At 38.1% G+C, this 26740-nt stretch overlaps 1 protein-coding gene across 5 annotated transcripts; it reads right to left on the reverse strand.

The window, feature by feature from the left end:
- WARS1 (tryptophanyl-tRNA synthetase 1) lies at positions 1 to 26585 on the reverse strand. 5 transcript variants are annotated; one of them, XR_010883956.1, is made up of 14 exons: positions 26501 to 26538; positions 24455 to 24506; positions 22040 to 22260; positions 20779 to 20986; positions 13259 to 13367; positions 12181 to 12300; positions 11696 to 11878; positions 10237 to 10337; positions 8805 to 8917; positions 7568 to 7741; positions 4492 to 4632; positions 2546 to 2712; positions 2000 to 2128; positions 1 to 1236 (listed from the first exon to the last, which is right to left on the reverse strand). XR_010883956.1 is itself a non-coding variant. In XM_067294972.1 (13 exons), the coding sequence occupies exons 3-12, from the start codon at positions 22151 to 22153 to the stop codon at positions 2554 to 2556; spliced, it is 1422 nt and encodes a 473-aa protein (XP_067151073.1). In that variant the 5' UTR covers positions 22154 to 22260; positions 24455 to 24506; positions 26501 to 26538; the 3' UTR covers positions 1 to 2128; positions 2546 to 2553. The 5 variants fall into 5 exon arrangements, 4 of the variants coding, with proteins under 4 accessions (XP_067151073.1, XP_067151072.1, XP_067151070.1 ...); XM_067294972.1 differs by having other exon boundaries at positions 1 to 2128; XM_067294971.1 differs by lacking the exons at positions 1 to 1236; positions 2000 to 2128; positions 26501 to 26538 and adding an exon at positions 26568 to 26585 and having other exon boundaries at positions 2221 to 2712.
- Positions 26586 to 26740: the final 155 nt, after the last annotated feature.

The raw sequence follows: 26740 nt of genomic DNA on the forward strand, positions 1-26740 counted from the left end.
TGCTCTACATTTTTATTACAGCAAGATGAACAAAATATCAACAAATTGAGGAAAACTTAATGAACATTACCTGATAACATTCTCAGACATTTCACCCATGCTTTTCAAGACTGCCCTGTCATGATCTTTAAATACCTCTGGGACATGAATAATAATTACAACAGATTTAGGAATTTTCCAAGCTTCCTTTAAGAAACTGTATCATTTCTGTTGGATTCAGAAGTGAAACACTTTGTAAGCATTTATCTGAGTACTCGAGTAAAGTGCTTTCTCAGTAAGCAAACGATAAATTAATTTTGTTACCACATGCCCTTCTAGAACTTTCCATTCAGATTTTAATTGCTGTGTTGTAAAATTAATCCATAAGTTTAGTTAGAATAGAACACACTGAGTTTGTCCCACACCAAATTTTTCCCCCGAATAACTGAATTAATTCTTACCTAAGGAAATAAATCTTATAGGACTGATGGAAAGTTTTCACAAAGAAATTTGCACTATGAGTTTGTAAAAGCCCTTTAAGATCAACTTAAGAGCTATCTACTATGTATAGCCCCAAGATGGCAAACACTGGATTGTGAGAACAGAAAGGTTACCATTGAAAAGTCTAGCACAACAAAGAATTAGTTTCTTTACCACTGTGTTTAAGACACTGTTTTGCTTTTCTAGGAAATGCTCTATGACTTTAAAAAGATATAAATATAGCTACTGATTGTTAAGCACTTGTTAGCACTAAGATACTATGACCATGGGTTATAAAGAGGTAGGCTATTGGTAAACATTTACTTTAATGCATCAGAGTCAGTGGCATTAGATTAGTGATGCTAGGTCACGTAAACTGAAAGGAAAAAAGCAAAAAGCTAAGCATTCCTATTTTCAGCACAAGTTTGAAACACACAGTAAGACTAAATTTGCTGTGCATTTCAGTCTTTCCTCGGTCCCTTGCACAAACATAACTATAACACTAAAACAGTCACTCACATACAGCTTGGCACCCAAATGTTTCCTTCTCAGAAAGGCAAGGTCATTGCTGGACAGCACATGCATGCACTGTTACAGAACTGTTACAGGTGGGCAGGGAGGAATTTTGCAATGGCTACCAGCTCCAGGCAGGACAAACAGTGCAACACATTCTTATGTACTTACTAACAGATTGATCCAAGGTCTGCTGAAGTCAATGAGAAGCCTCATCCTTGAAAATTCTCCCTCAGCCCAAGTGTAATCAGCTGCCTTCAAAGGCTTAAGGACAAATTAAAAGCTTTATTTATTTATTTTTTAAAGACTACATACCAATATATCTACTATGTTCCACAGTACAGAATCTGTTAAAGCTTAAATCTTTCACACTTCATTCTAGTGCCTTCATTATATTTTAAATGAGTTGCAAATACCACACATCAATGCCCACCTGTGTTATCAGAGGTATTTTTATTTGATTTAGATAAGATGGATCTGGGTTAGCCACCGTCTATTCTATATAAATACAAGATAGATCTAAATGGTATGTAGTCAGCACTGTACATATTAAAACAAGCTAGCTAATCATGTGAATTGCTCTTCCATAAATCATACCAAAAACACTGAAGTTCTTTTTAAGAAAGGAAATAAGGAGGTATTACATGAGGTATTTCAAAGTAGATTTTCTCATTGGGACAGATCTTAAAATAAGTACCACTAGTTTAAATGATCTGATGCAGTAAAACAGAACAGATAGCCCTAGAAATATCACTGTGTCCAGCAGTGACTTCATTGTCACAGCATGACTCACTTTTAGTATTTTTCATAACTAGAAACTAAAATTTGCATTTCTATAACATCTTCCACCTGAGAACATGAAGGAATTTTACAACCCTGTTTTACCTCCTCCCTTCAGAGGCATCCAGACTAGTTTTATAGCTGCAGAAATGAAAGAAAAGACAGTTTTCTGTGACTTGCCCTAGGTCAAAGAAGAAGAGGATAACAAAGCCAACTAGATTTTTACTGTCTCTTGTGTTCAACTCACAGGCCTCCATCCTTTCTGTACTCATCTCAGGCTAAGTCACTGTGTAATCTACTTCGTAACGTTCATCATCTTCATGTGTGCAGCACGTTCCCAAGTAGCCCAATAGGATATGTAGTCTAGTAAACAAAGCTACACAGGACAAAAGAAATTGGAACTGATAGTTATTAGTTTCTGAGATATGACCTCTTACCAACATATCTAAAACAATTTACAAGTTAGACTTTAGCATCAAAATGGAAATTTTATTTATATTTTCAACATGAAATACAATAAAATAGGGTCCTGTGCTGACAGACGTGCTTCTCTGCAAGATCAGGCAATTCTGTCTCGTATAGAATCAATTCCTCAATTAATGCATTTTGATTTTAAATAGATACGAGTCATATTTTAAAACTTTTTCTGTACTCTGATGTTTATTGTAAATAACTCATTAAAAGCAATATTTATAAAGCACTGATAGCAGGCTGTACATAACTAGGGAGTGATGACATACAACAGAAGACAACAAGTATTTGATTTTGGTTTATCAAGTGATAAGTTACATACGCATTTCTTCAAAATTCAAAAGCTAGCTTCCGTGGAGTCATGAATTGCTTCACCATTTCATCTGTGACCTGTTTGCGTCTCTCTTGATGAGTTGCTATCAAGGGCTGCAATGTTTCAATAAGCACCTTCTTCAGCTCCCCTGTGAGCAATTCCCCGCTTGTGTATGCCTGTCAAGGAAGTGTTGATTGCTAAATATGGTGCTACATGAAAAGAGGCCTAGTGACAAGAATTTCTTTAAAAGTCTGGCCTTGGCAAATACAGATTTGGATGTCTCTATAAATAAGCATATGCCTTATAAGATCATCTGGTATCACTCTGAAAATATAACTTGAAAAATTACTTGTTGCCTTTTAAAAGATTAAGGCAGTTGGGCAATTTCATATATAAACAAGCTGTATGGACTGAATAAGCTACATTCACAAGAATTTAACTTGGAAGCCCTGTAACTACTTGCAGGAAACTGCACATTTTCCTCCCCAGAATCCCAATTCAAATAAACAGTTGCCCTCAGCTGTTTTTTTTTGTTGTTGTTGTTTTGTTTTGCAATAGGAGGTACAAATTCTCCTATTTTTCTCTCACAGAGTTTGAGTAAAAGGTTAGGTGTGATTAAGGTGTCCTTTTTATAGCAAAGACACCGAGAATCTCTGTTGACACTAGGAGTCATGTTCACTGTTGGCAATCCGTTCCATTGCTCTGCTACTGAAAACACTTTAGCAGCAAACACAGGCTAAACAGCAGACTGTGTTCAGTCCTGGCTGGGGCAGTTCAGCTATGGTTTGAAATGACTGTGAACATGACAACCTTACTTTCTCTTGTCATCAAGCCATTTGTAATACAAATTCAAGGTGTAACTGTTGCCAACACTCACTCAGCAATAGTCAAACACCTTACAAACTGAATTGTTTTAATTAATTTCAGTGGATTTTTTTTTGTTTTGAATATGAGCTGATGTTGCTATCTCTGAGTATCCACTTCTGAAAGCTTCTCCCTGTGGTATTGTAACTGAACTAGCTCCATTAATGACAGTATGAGCTGCGACTTCATGTTTCCTAACCTGGCTCTGAGGCAGCATTGCAGCAAGCTGAGGACTGTGGTCTAGGTTTAGTGCTCCCTGCAGCAGAGTTATGCTAATACTGCTGCAATGGTTGGAGAGTAATGGAGAACTGCTTAGCACCTCAACTGTGCTCCATATACATAAGGAATTTGTAGGAGTTTGCAAGGGGATTAGTAGCTAACCAACATGCCCTTGCATGGGAAAGGTTAAAGGGTTAGAGAAGAATCCATAGCTCTTGCCTTTCTTATAGCTGTTCCCACCAGGAGAAAGCTGACAAACCAATGTGACACCGGTACCATCAGCTACAGATACCACCTTCCACAGAATATATATTCCCTAGTATTGATGATGATCATATATCTGAAGGCAGTGAAAGTCCTGCTGCCAGGGACAGAAGCCTGCCAGATGGTTTTAAGGAAAATACTACTCATATTAAGCAGCTTTTGCTTGGGGTCAGTGAATCAGTTCCTCATTGCTATTACCTTTCTTGCGAAGATAAGACCAAAAAAAAAAAAAAAAAACCCACAAAAAACCCCAACAAGCTTTTGACATTAGCTTTTGTAGCTGCAGAATATTTAGGTACTTTGCACATTAGGCACAGGCAGGGTTTATTATACAACTAAACAGCAACATGAATCTTAACAAGGTTCCATCATTTGAAAAGTAGGAGAGACACTGTCCTACATAGTGTTAGAGATTTTTATGAAACTACTTGCAAAATTATTGGTTTTTTTCTTTTTTCAAAAAATGTAGAGACAGAATAACTTGTGAGAAAGGAGAACATTGCAACAACCACATACAATGAAACTTGTACGGGATGGAGATGGACTTGGTTATAGCTTTGTCCTCCCAGTAAGGACTGAACAGTACTATCTTGAACTTGGCTACTTACCTGCTTCAGTTGTTCAAGCCTGTCATCATCTTCTAGGAAGAAGGTCAGGTACATGAAAGACACATCAACATCACAGTTACCCCCGTACTTCCTGTGCTCTTCAATAGTATCTCTACCTCCTGAGAAGGCATGCTTGTTAATCTGAAACAACATAAAGATTTGATGGTCTAATTTCCATAAAAGTGCAGATGACTACACTGAAAGAAGAGGTGTATCACAACCCTCTGAAGTCTATGTTAAGGACTAGCTGATGAGTGGGACAAGTTAACACAGAGCCTCAGGACTGAAGCAAGAAGGTCATTAGAAGCTAGCACAGAAAAATGACCACGCACACACATTCCACAGATCACATAACCAGACCAAAATAAAGCAGAAAGCAAAAGAATCCAAACAAGATTTGTCAAGAAAGTTTAAGAAGCTGTTCCTTGTTGGGGAGACTGTGTGCTTACAAGAAATGTACTTTCTAAAAAATAAAGATACACACCTCATCAAGAAATTAATTCTGAAAGAAATGGAGGAGAAATGGAGAATATTTAAAGAAATTCTAGAGAGAACCTAGTTTCCTCTTTTTTCTGTGAGAAATACAAGAAAGCAAGGTTAGAGATGACAAAACCCTGGCTATGATAGCTATCCTCAGACAAATGCCCAGTTGCTCAGTCTAAAAATGAAATACGTGCTGGCTTTTTTTCCCCCTTGTTTTTAAGCATAGCTTCCTTTGGGCAGATGAATTGCACTGGTAAATATAGCTTATCTGCTTATCCCATTCATAGTAATTTAGAAGCCACTGGCCTATTTAAAAAAAAATGACAAGGCTGGAGTTCTCAGGGGATGCTAGTTTTCCTACAAGTTTAAAGAAAATAGCCAGGAAGAGGAAGAAAAGCCTTCCCCAATGACAAGGACAGCTTTCATTTGGATCTTGTACCTTTTTTCAGATATCACCAACAACCAAGACAAACACATGCATATAAAGTAAGAATTTATTGGTTCTGGTACTTAGGAATTGTTTGTTTCATATTTACCATTCCTGAATATTCTTATTATCTGTATCAATGTTGCTTTTTTTGGAATCTTTCTAACCACCATGTTACAGATGTCTTGTGGCAATGAGTTGCATACCATAATTATGCAGCGATGAATATCTTAAGAAAGTAAACTGCCATCTGTCACGTTACATCTATTCTTATATTGTAGGACAGCCTGAATAGCTGCTTCAGGATCTGTAAAATTAATTTTTTATATATTTTTGCACTTTCCCTCACATATCTCCTTACCAGATTCCCATGTTTTGCAAGTCTATTGTTTTTTCCCATGTCCGTAATCTCTACAGTTTATCTTCTTACCAAGGTGAGAGGGACTAACTACAATATGTCGGCTGAAGGCGTGTTATTGTTTCACAAAAAAGTGTTCTATATTATTCTTGTGTTCATTTCTTACATATGCTGACCCCTACTCATTGAGCGAGTGTTTCAATGATTTATCAACGATCAGTGATGCACTGATCTCTTTTCTGAGTTGGTATAGATAACTTAGAACCTAAATTACAGATTCTAGTAAAACATGCAAATAATTGAGCTGTAATTCAGTGTTGATATGTGAAATAAGAAAAGTTTACAATAATAATTAATTTCCTTTCAATAATTTCCCAGATGCTTCTCAGTCTTTTCCAATATTGACTAATTTTTCATTTTCTATTACCTGCAAGTTTTGAACCTCATTAATTTTCAATATGTTAGTGATCTGAAAAAAGCTGTAAATGGTAGTTCTTCCTGTACAAAAGTGGCACTCTGATTTTAACCTTTAGCTATGACCAGAAGTCATCATTCCATTTTCTGATTTTTGTTTTTCTGGCCATAATAACACTTTGTCTTTCACTCAAGTAATATTTTCATAGCTAGCTCTTGTGATGGGCTTCCAAAGCTGAAATAAATGTCAGTTTGTCCTCCATTACTCAATACTTTACATTCTGTTCAGGATTTCCTTTGGATAGTTTTTATATTTCAAATGGCTAGATTTTTTTCTCTATTATTACTCTTCCAACCTGCTCAAGGATAGTAGAAATCGGGCTTATTAGTTGAACATAAGACATCTTAGATCTTTTTAAAGAATATTAGCTGATTGCCAGGAAAAAGGGAAAAATGTCACCAATATTACCACTGAGTATCCTCTATTCTAAAATTATAAGCTTTTTTTGTTTGTTTGTTTTTTTAAAGCAACTGTTTCACTGTGCAATACAATAAACTGGAATTCTTACCATCCAAATGCATGAGGAATTCTAATTCTTCAAAAAAGTATTGCTTACTCTAACCAGTTTCTACATCAGATAATGAATCATTATGAGCCAACTGCAGAAGAATTTGACCAATATATGTGTTTGTAAATCATTAGAGAATTAATCCAAGACCACCTAGCAGAAACAAAATAGATACCTTTTCTTGTTTTGACTGATAGTAACTTCAGGTACGGCTATTTTGTCTATAAATCTTTTTCCACTTAACAACTGCTTTTTTGTTTGTTTTTAAACTACTGAGACACAGGTGAGCTTTTGCCTAACTTAGTCATCTGACACTGGATGAGAGGGATTTTCCTTGGAACTAAAAAGGGCTCTATGAATATACCCAGACAGGATACTTCTAAAATTTAGATGAGGTTCAACATAATATTTGTCTGGGAATTTGAGTGAGGAGTGCATGTTACCAGCAGATCCCCAAGCAGCTGGGAAAGTTTGGCAAGTGTTGCAACTGCCACTGTGCAACACTTCGTGCTCCTAGCATGGAGAGGCAGTTGAGAGAAAGAGCTGCTTATTTGATTTTTGTCATGGACTGTCAAATTTCAAAATGATGGCAACACAGTATCTTTTTTTAGAGCAAGAACCTCCATGGATCTTATTCATACACCGCTGCTCTGTGGATACCAGATAAACAAACAGGATGTTTTGTACATTATGCTAGCTAGTGTTTGTATTGCTAGTATAGCTGGCAGGGCAATAGATTACACTTGATATGTCTAGCTACATTTGCCTAATTTTGTCAAATGCTGAAGATGCTTTGCAATGAAATGAGTGGGCACAGGTTCTTACCTTGGTCTTGATCTGTTTGGGAGAATCAGTGAGGAAGATGGAGGAGTTTGGGTCACTAGCACTCATTTTTGTCTGTGCTCCTTGCAAGGCTGGGAAGAAGACTGAGTGCAATAAGGCTGGCTTAGGAAGTCCAATTCTAGGTGCTACATCTCGGGTCATTCTAAAATAAGGATCCTAGAACAATCAAAGTACAAAATAAAGTTGAAAAACATGGTTTAAAAGCTGATTAGTGCTGAATGTTAGGCATTAGTTCACGCCTTAACGGGTGGCCTCAACAAAAGAAAAACGTTCCATAGCCCATTTCCAATCCCCTCAGGCAGTCAGACCACCTTGAGGAACAAAAAACAAAACAAAAAAACCCTAATCCTGTTTTATTTCTGTATTTTCACTGTACACTCCCATTCCTTCAATTAACAGACACATTCAAATAGCTGTGAAAACTATCCTTAATAGCCTGGAGATGGATGCAGCCTAAGATGCGAGGTTCTTCCCACCGTATTTAACAACCATCATAGAATCTAAAGTAAATCAATGATCAAGCTGGCAAAAAAACTGCAAGAGCTTTACCACATAAAACAATGGTTGATTAATGTAATTACATCACATTCTGGCGACTGTCCCTGCAACTAAAACTGCTAAAGATTCAGATAGTGCAGAATTTGAATCCTAGAATCAATACTTATCTACTGTAATGACACTACCACTGTCATTTGTGGTGGATGTTGGTCTATCCTCTTATTTAGATCTGAATTATTAAAGTTCTGCAGGTTTTCGGCAAACTACTCCGGTGTTTCGTTATTTTTAGTGGTAAAAGTTTTTTCCCTAAAGTGCACTGTGAACCTCTTGTGTTGCAAGTTAAGTCCATATTTCTTGTCCTAGTTACCAGAGAAATGGCCAGAAGTTTCTTCTTATCCTCATGTCAGTAAGCTTTTGCATAATTGAAGATTTCAGTGTTTGCTTTCATAGATGCCAGTGCATTGTGAATGAGGCTGAGATCAAGACAGGCCCAAGACTGGCAAGAACGAATAATATATGAATCCATGATTGTGAGGCTACGAAAGCCTTCATCTTTGTCAAGACGCAGCACAACACCCATTTACCTCTTCCAGCTTCTTCTCAAGAAAGGTATTCACAGAAAGGTTTTATAGATGTTTTGATATAGCACCATGAACTTTGAAGAGTATGTTACAAAAACAAATACATGAAAAAAATCAAATTAAGTAATGTTATTTTTAACCTGGTCAATAGCACATGGAATAAGACACTGAATGTTCTCCTTGCCATTGAAGATCTGTGGAAATGATGAACTGAAGGATGGAGCAGCTTGAATAGCAGGGAAGCTGATCTTTCCTAGAAAGTAACACATTTGAAACAGCTGAGAAAAAGTCAAAATATGCAATGATAAAAAGAGACAGCCTTTTGAAATATATAATACACAAGTGAATCATTCAGATGCTCAGCTGAAGACCAACTCCTGTCCTTATCAGGCAGCATTCCCTCATTTGAGGAAATGTTTTCATCTTTACATTCTATGATCTCAACATACCTTCAACTAACACAGAACTGATGAAAGAAGACAGGCTGTGATAACAGAGGTTCAGAAAAAGGTTCATCAGCACATGCTCTGTACATGAAAACATATCTGCCTCACCTCTCCTCTCTTCAAGTAGCTACCATTCTCAGAAATATGCTTGACTATATCATCACTCTAATGAACTGCTCTTTTTTTTTTTTCCCCCCTTTGTGAGGGAATAATTACAAATCTACCTATTGGGCAAGCTCCACTCTAAGATCTTAGACCCATTGCTTTATGCATGCTATTGTCATGAAAAAGCATCTCGGATGTGCCTAATGATCTTTTTAATACAATGCTTAATTGCAGAGTGACCAGCCTGATTCCCTGAACAAAACCTTCTCAGAACTGAATGCTAACAGTAGATTTTTCCAAATATGGAAAGAAGCCATCATCACAGTACCAACATTTTACAGAACACTGGTAAGGCATGACGTTGGTAGGAATCAGTTCCTTGGTAACAGTGGAGGCTGAAAAGCTGCCATCAGCCCACTTACTGATCAGAGAATGATGCTACCACTCAGGAACTCCAACATTTTAATGACATCTTTGATACAGAATCTTTCTGTGGCCAATGTGATAGAAACCTGCAATTACACTGAAGTAAATGAAAGAGAGAGTTACCCAGCACCTTAATAATTGGGCTTTTGAGCACCTCTTAACTTTTGTCACGTGTGGGTGTGTGTATATTAATAGAAATTTTTCTGGAGAAAAACTTCTATATAATTTTATAATAGAAATTTCCGGGAAACATTACTGACTATTGTAGAAATTTCTGGGAAACATTACTGACTATTGTAGTAATAGTTACAAAAAAGAATTATTCTCTATCCTGGACACTTCAACTTCTGTGCTTTGTACTTTGCTGTTACTGAGGCCAGAAAGTAGCTCTCATACTGGAACTTTCACTCTTAAATGTTTTCCATAGTGAAGGCACCACAACAATACCCACTTGGAATCAGCTGAGAAATATGGATCTTGCTTTTTTCTCTTTGTTACATGAGCAGAAGATATTAATCTGTTTACATAATTACTTAAATAGCTCCATAGAAAGTGAAAACAGGCATCATTTCTAGAAATCCATATTATTTCCTACCAATGCAATCACTGTCTGTAAAGCCAAAGATTCCTTTCACTTGGTTAAATGTAACATGCTTCTGAACTTTGACGATGTTTTTGTAGAATCCTGTACTTGTCCTGTGAGAAAGGAAGTGGAAAAATAAAAAGAGGAGTCAAGAGCAGAAAGTATATAGACAGAAACTTTCATTCCACAAGGAGAGTGTGACACAAAACCTGCAGGATTAAACCCCTGAAGGCACCATTTTGGTCTTTTATGGCACATTTAGGTGATAATCAATGATTATTTACAAACAAGAATTTAATGGCTTGAAAGTTTAATATATTCTTTTTTTTCATAACACTTATTGCAAACAACATTTTTGTCACAATTAATCATCTGAAAACAGAAATATTTTCATTTGGAAATGGTGCCAAAATGACTCGTGGAGCCTGAAGTTTACTTATCTCTATGCTTTTCTGTGAACTGAGAAATCCTGACTGGATCATGTCTTGTGTGTTGCTTGATATCCCCCATGGGTACCCCATAAAGGACACTGTGGTTCGCCAAAGGAATAGTAGCTCAGATTTTTCATGTTCTTATTTTCTGTGGGCTAAGTTCCCTGGTCCCATACTTCTCATCAGATACAGCAGCAGCATTTCTAAATCAGAAACTGCTCAGCAACTTCTTCCTTCTTTTATTTCTGCTGAAAATCTGAAGCAACAGGAATGGCAGTTCTGACCTAACCCTGAGCTGTGCAGCCATAGGGCAGGTGATCTGTGCTAATACGACTTTCCTGAGTCGGGAAAGTCAGGGGAGTGAAAGTAGGAAATGCTTTGCAGGCCCCACATTCTGGGGGCTATACATTATACAGATCTGTTCTAAAACATGTATCCTCTCATCCTAAGCATCCAAGGAAGCTCATCCCCCCTATACGAAAGGGCAAAGCCCACAGCTTCATTTCTGGGTTCTGCCATGGAACTTCTTCCTTCTGAGAAGGCAGTTCCATCAGCAGTTTCTTTTTCAAAATCTTCTTTAAACTTTACTGAAAGTTCAAATAACAATCTTTCATGCACTATTATTAAGCTAAATGACCATAACAAGTTGCTGAAATATCTTTTCCGATAAGTAACATAACACAGATAAAGTGTAAACACATCTCAAAGGTTTTGATACCATCTTAAATAAAACAATCTGGAGGTTTCTTGGTCGTTCAGGAATTCTTACATTTTAGGGGTTACTTTTTTTTTTTTTTTAATTAAGCTTAAGCATTACACACATAATTCCTTGTTCATATATTATACAGAAGAATGCCAGGAGAATATATATAAAACATGCAGACAGCAAAAAAATTAGTAAGTTTCTATTTTAAATGTTATACAACTTGTCTTGAAGCTTTCAAATCTAGATATATTTATCAAAACACTGCTGGCTGTCAAAGCTCGAGTGAAAATACCTAAAAAATTTTGATCACAATGCTCTAAAATCTTATACTTACCCCAAGTAGTCTAAATCAGAAAAGATAAAGGTTTTATTGATGTCAAAACCACATGCAATAATGTCTTTTGCATTCTCTATAGCATATTCATGTGCCTTCTCAGTTGTGAGGTCCTTCCAAAGGTATTTCTCATCATCAGTTAACTGTATAACTAAGGGAACATCAAATACTTCTTGCAGCCACCTAATAAAAGCAGAAAGATTTTATCTCAGAATAAGTTAAAATGAAGACATAAAGTCATGCAGCTAAAACATTTTCATACATTTAAACAAAAAGATATAAAGAGGCCTGCTTTTATCTTTGTATACCACATGCAGTTACTTGTGCTTATGTGAACAGTTATGATTGCATAAAGTTTTTCATTTACTTAATATTCACCTGAAATAAACAGAACCCATTGCAATGTATCATTTTAGTAGTTCTACAAACACTACTCAATATTTCCTTTCATGTTTTGATTAATATAAATGGTTGAAATAACTTACTTTGTGAATATAAATGGGATAAGATGACCAACATGCATTGCCTGAGAGGAAGGGCCTCTGCCAGTATAAAGATAAAAGGACTTCTTATTTTCATAGGCATGAAGGACTTGATCCATATCTCTAAATAAAAAATGCAGAAAACATGATGCATTTCTTACAGAACTTAAGAAGAAATATCTATAGCAAAAAGCTTCTATTCAAAGTTGGAGTGTGTTTAAAACCAAATGTATTTATAAATAAAATATAGTATCCAGCAAACATACCCAGTTCCAGTGAACATATGAAAAAGAGCAAAGAAAAAAATAATTAAAATAAAAATTTGCAACTTTTAAAATTACTTCACTGGATAATAATTTCTAAATCCTAATAAAACAGGGCTGGGAGTCATTTCCTGTTCCCAAGGTGAAGGAGTATGGCTTAGTTTGTACCCCCACAGCTAAAGTTTCTCCCTTCCCAAAGGGGGTGCCATGTCCAAACAACCTACTGGGAATAGTCTCTGGAAGGGGTTTTGTCCTGACTCTCACTCAGGCATTGATTCGAAAAGTGCTAGCTGCCATGGGCCAGAAGCTCACATATGCTAACAGTTAAACTGTATAGAAGATTGCAAGGCTGGTGCTTAAGCTTATTCCCTGAACCTTTTTTATGTAACCACATAGGTATAGCCTCAGACTCCCAGGCCACGTGGACCCTCGCTGAAATCAGCAGCAACTGCATATGAACCCTGGGGCACTCTGCTAGGCCAGTTCCTCCATCTGGCTGCTAACATACTGAGTCAAACTGGAACCTGTACATACGAAAAAAATCCCTGCACATTTTTTCTTCTTTTGGGAATTAATGAGGACATACCAGAAGCTGATACGTGTACTAAAAAAAACCCCAAAGTGTTCCAAATGTTGTCAGTGTAAACCTGGTGTAGCTTTTACTCATTTCAAATGATATAGTTGGTTTACCAGAAAAAAAAACAGAAAAACAGAAAAACAAAAAACTATCCTCTTTGCTGGGCATAGGTTTCTCCTGATAATGCTCACAAAAATTCCATCTAATCTGAGCTTTAAGTTTTAAAAAAAGAAAAACTCACCTATGAGAAAAAAAGATTCCTCTGCGTAGAAAACGGTGTGGTTTTTGCCCAATAGCTCTTTCTATTCGATTGATCAGATCTGTGTCAATTTTACTGCTGCCAAACCGAACTGCAATAATAAAATGTAAAAAAAAAAAAAAAGTAAAAAAAAAAAAAGTAAAAAAGAAACTACAACCAAATCTTGTATTTGCCAAGAACACACCAATACAGCCTAGAGAAAAAGTGACAATTCCTTCTTCAAGTCTCAGGTAAAGGAGAAAGTGGCTAGATTTTCCTGGTTGTTGCCTGGAGTCCGAGCAGTAGTCCCTGATACTAACTTTGCTTATGTTAGCAGATCCAGTACATTCATAGCATGCAGCGTTGCACCATCCATGACTGATGATTATGGCTGCAGCTTCCTTAAAGCAAGAGTATTCTTTATTCAGAACAAAGCATGACAAAAAAAAAACATATTTAGGGCAGTAACTTGGTGGCCTCTGGAAACCATAGGATGAAAATGGATGCAAGGCTCTGAATGCTTCTTTCTTGATGCCTAAGTTTTCGGCTCTCAGGTCATATTGTTTTCATCTTCAACCCCAAACATTCTTATGCAAACCGCACTCTTCTTTTATGTTGATATGGTTATGGACACCACTCCCCTCAAGAGGCTTGAAAAGGTAATGCATAACACTTTTTATTGCAATGAATAGGATTTATTACTTGATGGTTTAGAAAATCAGCTGATCAATATGATGGCATTTTATAGGTGTTTAGGTGCAGTCATTTCATCCAAGAAAAGTTTGGGCAGATTGAAAGGCAATATTTTTTCCTATTGCAGATAAAACTGAACTGGAGAAATCTTTCTTCAGTAGAACTTGCTATACTCCAATCCCAGTTCTTGGGGACCTTACTAAGCAGCTCAATATGACATGATTTGGTTTGACTGACAAAAATCTAGACAAGAATCTACTCTTTGCTACTATTCTGTTCTATTCAGAATTAGAACAACTTGCAGTATTAATTACTGAGATTTCCAGAGTATTCAAGGGAATAAAACAGAGATTCTGGAAGTAAAAATTCTTTTATATGTAGATAATATCTAGATCTGTCTATTCCAAGTATTTTGTTAAAAACAGACAACATTGGCAAATTCCCTGGTTATAAGACACATGTCCATATGGCAGAAGCAATTAAGGTCACATTAGCTGTAACAGGAAATAATCATTCCACTGGAACATAGAGGTGACACTTGACAAATATCAAACATTGTAACAGTTTCCTAAGGAAACCAGAAACAGAAAAATCAACTTAGACCCATTCATTATGCAGCTAGCAAGCTATATGCCTTATATATGACTTGTATATACTTTCGCCCTGTGGAAAACACAAGTATAATTACCTTGAATGTCCCACATAGAATCAGGTTTATTTTTAACTCCTTCCTTATGCATATTCTCACCTTTTAATTATCAAATTTTTTTTTAAACCAAAAGTAACAGAATATTAAAAGCCTTCCTACAGGGATATGGTAACTAACCAAAATGTCCTTTCAAAGACTACAACTTCCTATTGAAGCAGATAGGTTTAGATTTCCTAATGTTACATCCTGGCATCACCGGATAACAGAGCTAAACTGACTTCAGCTGGATGCAGAGCTGTTTACCTGTGTTGTTTACCCAATGTGCTGCCTTGGGAACACAACTCTTTTTACAAAGCAAAATAACCAGCTACAGGGGCAGCAAGGAATATTGAATACCCTGGGGTAACTTGAAAAGCCAAATATTTAGATACCCTGGGTCTATTATACAGCCAGACTAGACTAATCTCTTTCCCATCAAAAACCACAAAAACCTTTCCAGCCCTTTACAGCACAGGTTCTCAAAGTGCAGCATGGAGGATATTTTTGGTCCATCAAGGCTTCATATACATTTTAAAAAGGACTACTTAAAACCATGCCCATCCTAATCATTGAGACTGCAATGCCCACAAGGGTTTTATGAGGGATGGGAGAGAAGACTCAGTCCAACGTGTACCCAAGAGCTCTAGGATGCTGAGAAGACCTGAGATAGGGAGTTCCTCTCCTATCCTCTGGCTGAGATGCGTGTTTAAGTTTGATGGTGTATTTTGTTTTGTGGACTATTCATTGAGCAGCCTTTCACAAACAAAAATCAGGAATTCTCACCGAAGGAAGGACTCAATCTTGACATGAGAGAAGAATGGAAATATATTCAATCTGACCATCAGTTTGGAGGTGTTTCTGCCGTTCCAGACCCTCCACACCCATTTCATTTTCTTCTAGAATTACTGGTTATGCCCTCGCATTACTACAAGACTTTATCCTAAATTCAAGTTTACTGACTATATACAATTCATTACTAAATGGGAGGGGAAAACAGGACTATCATTCACCATTATTCAACAGGCACAAATTCTTGTTTGAAATTGTTCATTCACTCTAGGTGAACCAAGCAAGAAATCTTACAAAGGAAGCACTGAGGCCATCCACTGACTGATTAAAACAAATGCCACTAAAAAAGAAAAATGCTAGTTCATGATTCAGCAAACACCAATTAAATCCATGTGTTTTGGGAGAGTTATTATATCTGCTTGTCCTGAGCAGACCTTAATTACCAAATAAGATGCATTACAAAATGGCAAAGTAATTATAACCTGGATGAATACTAACAGAGACCAAATGAACACGAGAATGTTTGATTCAGCAGAACAATAACAACTGGTAAGAGGCTAATCTTACAGAAACAGAAACCATGAAAATGCTGCAGACTAACTGGGGCTAGTCACCCTGGAAATGTTTGTATAATGTCATAGAAAGTGGCCAAAAGCTCTCTGTCATATAGAACACTTTTCTGGAAATGCCTGAATAACTTTATTAAACATTCACAGAGCACCTCTTCTTTCTCTATCCTCTTCTTTCCTGTTAAAGCTAAATAATTTTTCCCTACCTAAATCCTCTTATGCCCACTTCCTCCTGAAAGGGTCTATTATTCCTCTTTCAAAACTAGCAGCTAAAGCTTTCAGATTTTTATTTTAAAAGATAATGTTGGTTTGTAAAAATGTGTGATACAGGCCAGTTGTACCATATATATTTACAGTATGTTAACATTAATGCTAGCAGTTACAAATGCAGTTCAAGTGAAGATATAGACAGTTAATGATATAAGAAGTCCTTAAATAGATTTGAACAGGTACTCCCTTTTATAGATATTGGATCTGTTATACTTGAAACATAATAAACTGGGAAAGTACAACACTTTTCAGGCTCTCTATCCAGAGAGACTCTACCTTACTAGACAGCCACTAACAAGGACACATTCTCCCTAACTTAAAAAAAAATTCTTCAGTGTGCTTTTAATCTATAGTTTTTAGCTTTCACCAAAAGACAGCTTTTAGTTTGCTGTCTGTAAGACAAGAAATCCTAAAAGCTGAACAGTTTACTCCACTGTTTTCAAAAGCATGGTTGCATTGCTGAAAATTTATTGTGCACTTTTCCTCTTTCGCCACTGCAATGTTATATTTGAATACGGAAAACTAATAACCAGTAGTTTTAGTTACACAGTAACTTTACTGACCAAGCCACTTTTGATAATCTTTGAAAGGTCATGGAGACCAGGAGAGGTTCCTGAGGACCGGAAGAAAGCAAATGGCATTCTGATCTTCAGGAAGGGCAAGAAGGAGAATCTGGGGAACTATAGGCTGGTCAGCTTCACCATGATCCCTGGAAAGGTGATTGAGCAAATAATCCTGGAAACCATTTCCAAACATATTAAAGACAAGAAAGTGATTGTGAGTAGTTAGCATGGATTTATGAAGGGGAAATCATGCCTGACCAACCTAACAGCCATCTATGATGAGGTGACTAGCTCAGTGCATGAGGGGAATGCAGCAGATATTGTTTATCTCAACTTTGGTAAGGCTTTCACACAGTCTCCTGTAACATCCTCCCAAACTGCTGAAGTACAGACTAGATAAATGGACAGTGAGGTGGACTAAGAACTTGTTGAATTGCTGGGCTCAAAGGGTTGTGATCAGTGGCACAAAGTTCAGCTGGAGGTCAGTCACTAGTGGTGTATCTCAGAAGTCGATACTAGGGCAAATACTATTTGATATCTTCATTAATGACCTGGACAATGAGACAGAGTGCCCCCTCAGCGAAATTGCAGATGATATGAGACTGGGAGTAGTGGTTAGTACACCAGATGTTTGTGCTGCCATTCAAAGGTATCTCAGCTGGCTGGAGAAATAGGCAGACAGGAATCTCATAAAGTTCAACAAAAGGAAATGCAAAGTCCTGCACCTGGGCAGGAATAACCCCTGGTGACAACTGGCTGCAAAGAAGCTTTGCAGAGAAGGACCTGGTGGACAACGAGTTGAATGTGACCCAGAAATTTACCCTTGTGGCAAATAAGGCCAACAGCCTCTTGGGGTGCATTAGGAAGAGCACTGTCAGCAGATCAAGGGAGGTGAACCTTCCCCTCTACTCAGCACTGGTGAAACCACATCTGGAGTTCTGGGTCCAGTTCTAGGCTCCCCAGTACAGGGAGGACATGGACATACTGCAGCAAGTCCAACAAAGGGCCACACAGATGATTAGAGGACTGGAGAACGTGTAATATGAGGAGGGGCTGAGAGAGTTGGGATTGTTTAGCCTGGAGAAGAAAAGGCTCAGAGGTGATCTTTTTAAAGTGTGTAAATACCTGTTGGAGGGGAGGGAGGGGAAGTAAAGAAGAAGGAGCCAGACTATCCTCATTCGTGGCCAGTGGAAGGACAAGAGGCAATAGGCACAAATCGAAACACTGAAAATTCCATTTAAACATAAGAAAAAAACCTTTGTATTGTGAGAGTTGTTGAACACTGGAACAGGTAGCCCGGAGAGGTTTTAGAGTCTCCATCCTTGGAGATAGTCAAAACCCACTGGACAAGGTCCTGAGACGACTCTGCTTTGGGCAGGAGGGTTGGGCTAGATGATCTCCAGAGGTCCCTTCCAATCTCAACCATTCTGTGATTCTGTGACACTTGCAATATTCAGCTCACTGATAAATATCAGCACTCTAACACACAGAGCTCCTTCTCACTCATTCGTCTTTTCTTGGCTCATCCTGAAATCAAAAAGCCTACATTCTCTAGGGATGCTCATCTCTAGTACTCTTCTGACATAGCCTTTCTTCACACAATATTTGCAGACTGTTTTGGTGTTTAAAAGTGCACACAGAATCACAGAATCGCTGAGGTTGGAAGGGACCTCTGGAGATCATCTAGTCCAACCCTCCTGCTCAAGCAGGGTCACCTAGAGCACATTGCACAGGATTGCATCCAGGTGTGTTTTGAATATCTCCAGAGAAGGAGACTCCACCACCTCTCTGGGCAACCTGTTCCAGTGCTCTGTCACCCTCACAGTGAAAAAGTTTTTCCTCATGTTCAGATGGAAGTGTCTGTGTTTCAGTTTGTGCCCATTGCCTCGCGTCCCTCACTTGGCACCACTGAAAAGAGTCTGGTCCCATCCTCTCGACACCCTCCCTTCAGATACTTGTACACATTGATAAGATCTCCTCTCAGCCTTCTCTTCTCCAAGCTAAACAGGCCCAGCTCTCTCAGCCTTTCCTCATAAGAGAGATGCTCCAGTCCCCTAATAAATCTTTGTAGCCCTTCGCTGGACTTGCTCCAGTAGTGCCACATCCCTCTTGTACTGGAAATATTTTAAAAGCACTGGCTGGGTCCTGCTGGACGGCAATAGGATTGATGATGTGCTCAACTGCATGGATTTTGCCATCTTCCATCATCTTGGCCGGCGGGGCAGCCTGAAACATGGAGTACTGGGCCCCAATCGCGGGGATGGCCACTGCACCAGGCTTAATGGTGGACACCCAGGACAACAATTTGAGAGGAATGTCCTTTTCAGTTAAAACCTTTGCTTTTGGCACTTTCACTCTTTTAAGTTTGCATATACACAAACACAATGGCACCTTTCTCTGGTACTGCTAATAAATAAATGGATTGGTGGTTTCCTTTACTGTAAGAGCTGTCAGATGTCAAATTCTTGGACTATATATATATATATATATATATTTTTTTTTTAGAGGAGGAAGAGGAAGTTTATCAATAGCAAACAGCAACTGCTTCAGTTCCTGGAGTAGCTAGCATTCTTTGAAAAATTTCCAACACATCACTTAGAACAAACTAAATGACTCATCTATCAAATTCACCAATCTGCTATCAGTATAAGTACGGAAAAACCCTCCAGTCTAATCCACCTTTGGAGGGTGAGTCAAAAGACGATATATACACACACATACACCACCTGTTACTGGAAAAAAGGACACTGGTTCTACATAACTTATTTACAGTAAAGTCATACCAGTCATTCTCGAAAAGACCTTGAGATTGTGCCAACAGAGTATTTTACTCTTCCCACTTTTCTACAAGCAATAGAAAACCCTCCCAAGAAAACCAAAAACCTTCCCCGTGACTCCTACACAAGTAACAGGATGATGAGAGATCTTGTCCGCCTCTAGATTCTAACAGTTCCTTTCCTCTCTCTTCCTCCATGGTGGTACAGCTTTCTTAGTACACTTCTCTTTTCAACTTTTTCTTTTTGCCATAGCCTTCTGCAGACTAAACCCAATAAACTCACTCATTTGATGTGATCTCACAAGAGTATTACACCCAGTCAAAGAAAAAAAAAAGAAAAAAAAAAGTTGGCACTAGCAATTCAGCTCCCAAATGCAAATATAAGGTTACTGCCACATAAGGTTATTTTGATTGAGGTACTAAACATGGTTTGGAGGTTGACAATTGTCTTAAAAAGAACAAAAATAGTATAAATTAATGACCAGTTCTCTCACCTGTTTCTACACTATGGACCCAAACATCCTATCAAAATAGACAACTATAAACCAAATAAGGAAATTAACAAAGCCACCATTTCTTAAGTTTCCAAACTTTATAAGTTTTGTAACATCCCCATCTAAAATATCTTTCATTAGATATGTATTCTGTTGGCACTGCATCTTTTCCATCCCAAACTGCACTTGCCTGCTTGATAGTGTCTTGTGAAGGAGTCACTGCACTTACAGATTTCTGCATTAATTTTGGATCAACTCTGCCCTACCTAATGTGGAGGTCAAGTCAGTTGTGGAATGATGGTAGGAAGCCTGGTCACAACTATTACTATTATTATTCTGCATCACAGCCACTGAAGATGCAGTTATTCAGTCACAGTCTCTTCATTAACATAACTTCTAATAACAATCCTTATGCTAAAAACAAATTGCGAGTGAAACTTTTATTGTAAGCTGAAGAGTTCTTTGCAATGTATTTAAGTCCTCCATAGGAAAGCCCTGCCTGGGACATTTTCAACTCCTAGAGTAAATTCTTTAGGCATGTGAATGCTAAGATTAGACATAAATTAAAAGTTACCTATTCCATGTCTATGGTTTTGAATTTGTTATGATCTTTTGCTATTTTTGTGATCATCAGAATCACTTTACATAAATTCCTTAGTAGCAGTGAAGAAAGAGTTTTACCTATGAGTTTGTCATAATCCACGCCTTTAGCATTTGATGTCTGCACAGTCCAGGGGTCCACAAAGTCCTCGTCCTCTTCTTTAGTTGTACCATTGTTTATTGATACAAGATCTCTTGGAGGCAAGCCTGCCTGATAATCTTGTCCTGTTGTTGTTTTATATGACAGTTTTAATGATAGCAGCATCCTCACTGCTGCATCAATTTCATCCTGAATAAAGGAAAAAAGCAGCTGTTCAACTTAATATACTTAAGATAGACAGCATCCATGCTTTGACTTATTTATAAGCCCTAAGTTAAGCCTTTACACACACGTTTGTCATATCAATACCCAACAGAAAAGAAAAACAGTTTCCTAATCATTAGAATTTAGAGCATCACCGCTGGCAAGATATTTAAAATCTCTCTGCCTCACCTTTCCATTTGTGCCTGAGGAAAAAAAATGCTTATCTGATTTTCAGAGGTTTAATAATCTTAAAGTATGAATTTCTAAGGTATTTAGATATAATATAAATTGTTATCTAATTTACTTGATTAAAAATGTTCTTGCAGTGGCTCACATTAAAATGACTTACTCATTATAATTCGCTGATAGACTTGAAAAACAAGAACAGGAAGAACAAGAACAACTTTCATTGTTATGACCTTTCTAATAAAGGGCTATTGTAACATCTCACACAAGCCATAAATACATCAAAGTTTTACTGACTACCAGTTTTAAAGGCTTGTTCCCACAGGCATTCCACACCAATATCAACCCATATTAAAACTGAGTTCTCTTTGCCAACATAATGATGACAGAATAGGGAACTTGAAATTAATGGAATTAATGGCAAATTACTAAATTACTTAAGGGAGACCAAGCAGCAGGGGTTGTCAGTACAGTTACGGGAAGACATATTTGCCAATGGTATGATAATGCATATAGAAAGAGATTTTAACTAAGAATCTAAAAACAAGGCAGAATGTAATACAAACTTCATTTGAAAACCAAATAGCTTGGATCACTTCACATAGCATGGCAATTGGCTGAAGCAGACTTTTAAGCATACAACACTGTTCTTACTTCAGGAGTAACAGCTTTGCTCTTGTTAAGGACTACCTTAACAAGACATTGTGTAGACACAATGGACAAATATCTTTAAACAAAGATTTTTTTCTTATTGTAATACAAAAGAGATCTCTGAACAACCATATTTTTCAATGCTCTTAAAGACAGACCTAAACTTAAAAATGAAGAGTTCAACACATGAAATGGAAATACCTTTGGTGCTTTTCCTGCTTTCAGTGCTCTGACTTTTTCTCCTTGTTCAGTTACTTTTTCAAACAGCTGAAGTGGACTCAAAGATTTCAAATCACAGTTCTGAATATCAGCCATTTTCCAAGAGTGTAAAAGATCTTTTTATTTACAATTCAAATAAATCTAAAAGTCTTCCAGTTTTTCAGCCTGAAGATTCAAAACAGCAGCAACAAACTGAAGGAGAACTGTAGGGTGAAAAATAGTGTGTTTTATTCTTCTACGTATAACTTCAAGATTAGAATGCTGGAATAAGAATATAAAAACTATACTGACCCCATACTTGATTTTATCCATTTGGAGACTGTGGAAAACTACAACTGCATAGTTTACAACAGAGTAATTCACAAAATATGGAATGTTAAATAATGTATGCTTAAGCAAGCATACAGTTTTGGTTATGAATCACATTAAAGCCAGTAAAGTTATTATTGTTCTACATCAAACATATTGATCTTTGTCCCTTTAGTTATAATCTATAGATAAGTCATAAATAAGTTCTCCCTTACTTAATTTTAGTTAATACACATCTTAGTAATTTCAAAGAATGGAAGTTCCTGTAATATGGATTACACTAGATTAACTCCCACTTTATTATATATGTGCAGTGGCACAGCAATTTCTGCTGCCACAGAAATTTCTTCTTCTAACTTTTCAAAAATTACCCGATATATTGTCTTTACAGACTGTCTGATTGACACCTAAGAAATATGGTGAAGCTGCTACCTGCCTGCCATTAGAGTGAAAACACACTTCAACTGCAGAGGCAGAGATGTTTTATTTTAAGAAATTGTTCAAGCTCAGCAGCTCTCTATTGGGGTCTTTAGAAGGACATAGGCTCTAAAACAGTTTTTTGTAAAAATTCAACCACTGTGCTCTTTAAATATTTGAAACTGAGGATAAAGAAGCATTAACTTGATACGGGAAGAGCGACTTTTAAAACCATTATGGTTCCAATTATAGTGAGTTTACCATATTTACATAGAAGAAAGTAAGTTTTAAAAAAAGGGGGGACATCATTTGTCTGAAAAACAACATTGTAAGTAAAACTGCAGCCATCACAAATATATACCACAAGGGCAGGATACACAGAGAAGCATATAGAGAATTATAAAATAATTTGATAAAATTCTGGTAACACGAAATACTAGTGCAGATCCTAATCACTAAAGTGAACTGAGGTAAAAGTAAATTTCCTATGAACACTAACATAACTTGGCCAGTGTGGCAAACACCCCAATCTGATGTGATTGAATAATGTAACCACCCAAGATACTTTATAGGTTTTTTCTTGAGGAAAGTCATGTCATCTTATTTCATAAACTGGTGCTTATTTCATATACCCTGTATTCAGATGTGATAGTGACAAATGCAATGCAAGTTGGAAGAGTAAATTAGCCTTTTACTGAGCTGCAAACAGCAATGTGTTAGAAAAAGAGCATTCACCCTAAGCATTCTCTGTCATGCTATGCCCACATTTTAGTCCATGCAGGAAGATTTCTGTGCCAATGTAAAGTCCTACTGACTTCCAGGGAGTACATGGACACTGGTATTCATTCAAAGAGAGTAAGCTGAAGGTTCAGAGACACTAAAACAGACATGGAAAGCCTCTTCCTCATGATGGACTAAATAGACCTTTTAAATACACTTAGCATGCTACGCATTAAAGATTCCATATGAAACGGAATTGTAGGAGGATTTCTGCTCTGAGACCACTGTCACTTCCCTTCTTCAGAATGGAAAGATAAGCCTTTAAGTAAGCAAAGTAAGTATTTTCCGAAGAGAGAGACTCCCTAACATATTATTGATACATGGCTATGCATGGAACATGAATTGATTGGATTTACAGATTTAACTCAAGTAAATCATAAAAGCTATTAATAAAACACACACTCATTTGGTTCCCCTTTACCATAATAATAATAATAATAATAAAAAAGTCTATAATATTTGCATTAGCTTTTCAGCACTATATCAAACCTTACTTTACAAAATAATCCGGCTAATCACAACCTTGGTTATATTTACAAAGGAGGACTTGCTGGTAACCAAAACATATCTACCATTAAGGCTTTGTTTGCTAGACAGCTGCAATGTTCCCAAATTTCAGCTTCAGCTGAACACCATAAAAAAAATTGAAAAGCATGTACATCTACTTGCTAATTTTATTTGCTTAGCGTATTAATGCAGACACTGATGCAATAATTAAATTACATAATTAACTAAAATAAGACTGAATAGTATATTATCAGTGATTCTTAAGTTTTGAACCTAATATTGATCCCTTTGAGTCTGATTATTTCAAGTCCGACAGTGTTATTTTAAAGAGGTAATTTGAAGCATATCAAATAATTACCTGACACATTCCTATAATTTACTTACATTTATTTGGATACTAGTGTTTTCCTCTTTATCATGGGCACAAGATATTTAACTGGAAAAGAGAGTATATAGAGTAAATTCATATTAGGAAAGGTTTATGAAGACTAACACACAATCTTTCTCAAGAAATATCCAGCTACATTTGCTGGCTTCAAATTTTACAAAATACAAAAAGTAAACAGGAATTATTCTTTGGTGCAGAATAAATTGTGCCTTGGCATTTTAACTTAATACTGGAACGTACATTCTTACTGATAAATTGCCTCCATTCTGGAAGGCTGCAATCTCACAGTCAGAACTGAACACAAATACTGGAGGACAGTAGAAAAGAAAGACTCTTAAAAAAGTTCTAAATATTACGCTTTTAAGCTGAGCAAAACTTCCCAAAGGAAAATGCATTTTTGGTAGGAAGCAGCAAAAGTAATCTAGTCAATGCAACAAGAGATGAGGATATCAGAATTACAAAACGCAAAAAATACTGACTGCTGCCTAAACCTTATCTCTAGTTACCTTAATCTCTAACACAGTAAAACTAAATGTCCTTCTCTGCTGGTGGAATTCAAACCAGGAATTCAGTTACATGGGACAGAGGTCTTTATCAGTTTTGAAATTCATAAATGTAGTTTTGAACTGTTCAAAGAAATAACTGAATTTTCTGTATTTTTTCAGAAAGATTTTTCTGGGACTGTTTGTTTTCATAATATCAATAAGAATTGAAGACACATTAAATACTTTATATAATAGTTTTGGAAAAAAAAAAAGACACATGGGAACTTGAAAATGGACTACTAAGACATTTAGGACCAGAGCCAAAGATGAACTTAAACGCCACAATTTCACGGTGTAAACTTGAAAGACAAGAATTACGTGCCTGTTCTTCCTATCCAATGCATGGTAACTTGTAATGGAACCTGCTCTTGTAACTGTTTAGGAATATCACATTAAATTATCATCAGACAAAGCTCAGAAATAATCCTGGGAAGAGGTATCAGGAAACAACTGTATCCTCTTCTCCTTCCAGTTGAATGAAGATCACAGATCTATGATCATTTTCACTGCTTGCTATCTGATTTGGTAAGTGTAGAGGACTGGGAATCAAGGAATAGGGCTTTATATTAAGAAGTGCTTCTTCATGACAAACACTGCATGAAGGTACAGCAAAACTTCCAAAGAAATCAGTACTACAAAAGTCCTGACTCAATTTTCATGAATGAATGAAAGTACATGAGTATAAGTCTAACAGCATTTATGCTCCTGAAAAACGCACCAAGTCCCTTAGAAATAAAACAAACAAACAAACAAAGAAAAGTGAAATTAAAGCATGTAGTATGTCCATGGATATCACAGGAAACGTGCCTTGAGAAGTACTCCAACATACGCTGCATTTTATAGTAGAACCAGCTTCTCAATCAGGTTAATCATTAATTTATGCATGAAAATATGATAAAAGCTTGCAAGCAGATTCCCCGCGTTGGTAATATGACCACCCAACTAATCTTATCGAAGCCCCGCTCCACCTGAAGAAAGCTTTCTAGGAGTCCTTACTACACTACCGCTGTTCAGAGCGAGGCTGCGGTACAGGAACCGCTGCACACGACGCTGCGCAGAGCTGGCGTCCATCGCCCCGCGGCCCTGCGGCACCTCCGCGCCGCACAGGCCGGGCGCAGGCCCGCGCCAGCGCGCTGCCCCCGGGCTGCGGGTCGCCTTTCCCTGCGCGCTTCTCCCCGGCGGCGCCGCAGCGGTGCGGCCCGAGGCGCTCCGGCGCCTGGCAGCGGGAGGGGGGACGCGAGCCAGGCGGGGACCCCGCGCCCCGCTACGGGGCAGCAATAACCCCCTGACGAGCCCCCCTCCCCCCGGGTCTCTCACCGAGGCGCCGCTCGACGCCGCTCAGCGCCGCCGGGGCACCCTCCTGCCGGCCCGCGCCGCCACCCCTCCCCTCCCCTCCGCGGCCGGCCCGGCCCCGAGCTCACAGCGCCCTGCCCTGCCCTGCCCTGCCCGGCCCCGAGCCCAGGGTCCCCTCGCCCGGCCCGGCCCGGCCGCACGCACCGGCTCTCTTCACCGCCCCGCTGTCACTGCCATTGCATCACCCCCCCACCGGCACGGCCATCACTACCTCCCGGCTGGAAACGCACGCTCGCCGGAACCCTTTCCTCCCGCCTCCTTCCCTACCGACCGCCACCGGACGCGCCTCAGCTCGACGAAGCCGGTCCCCCCCGCTTGCCGCGGCTGGAGCGGGGCTCCTCCGAGCCCACCCCCTGCTCCTCCCCGCACCCTTCCGGCCGGCAG

This window comes from Apteryx mantelli, chromosome 4, assembly GCF_036417845.1.
Source record: "Apteryx mantelli isolate bAptMan1 chromosome 4, bAptMan1.hap1, whole genome shotgun sequence".
Lineage (NCBI taxonomy): Eukaryota > Metazoa > Chordata > Aves > Apterygiformes > Apterygidae > Apteryx > Apteryx mantelli.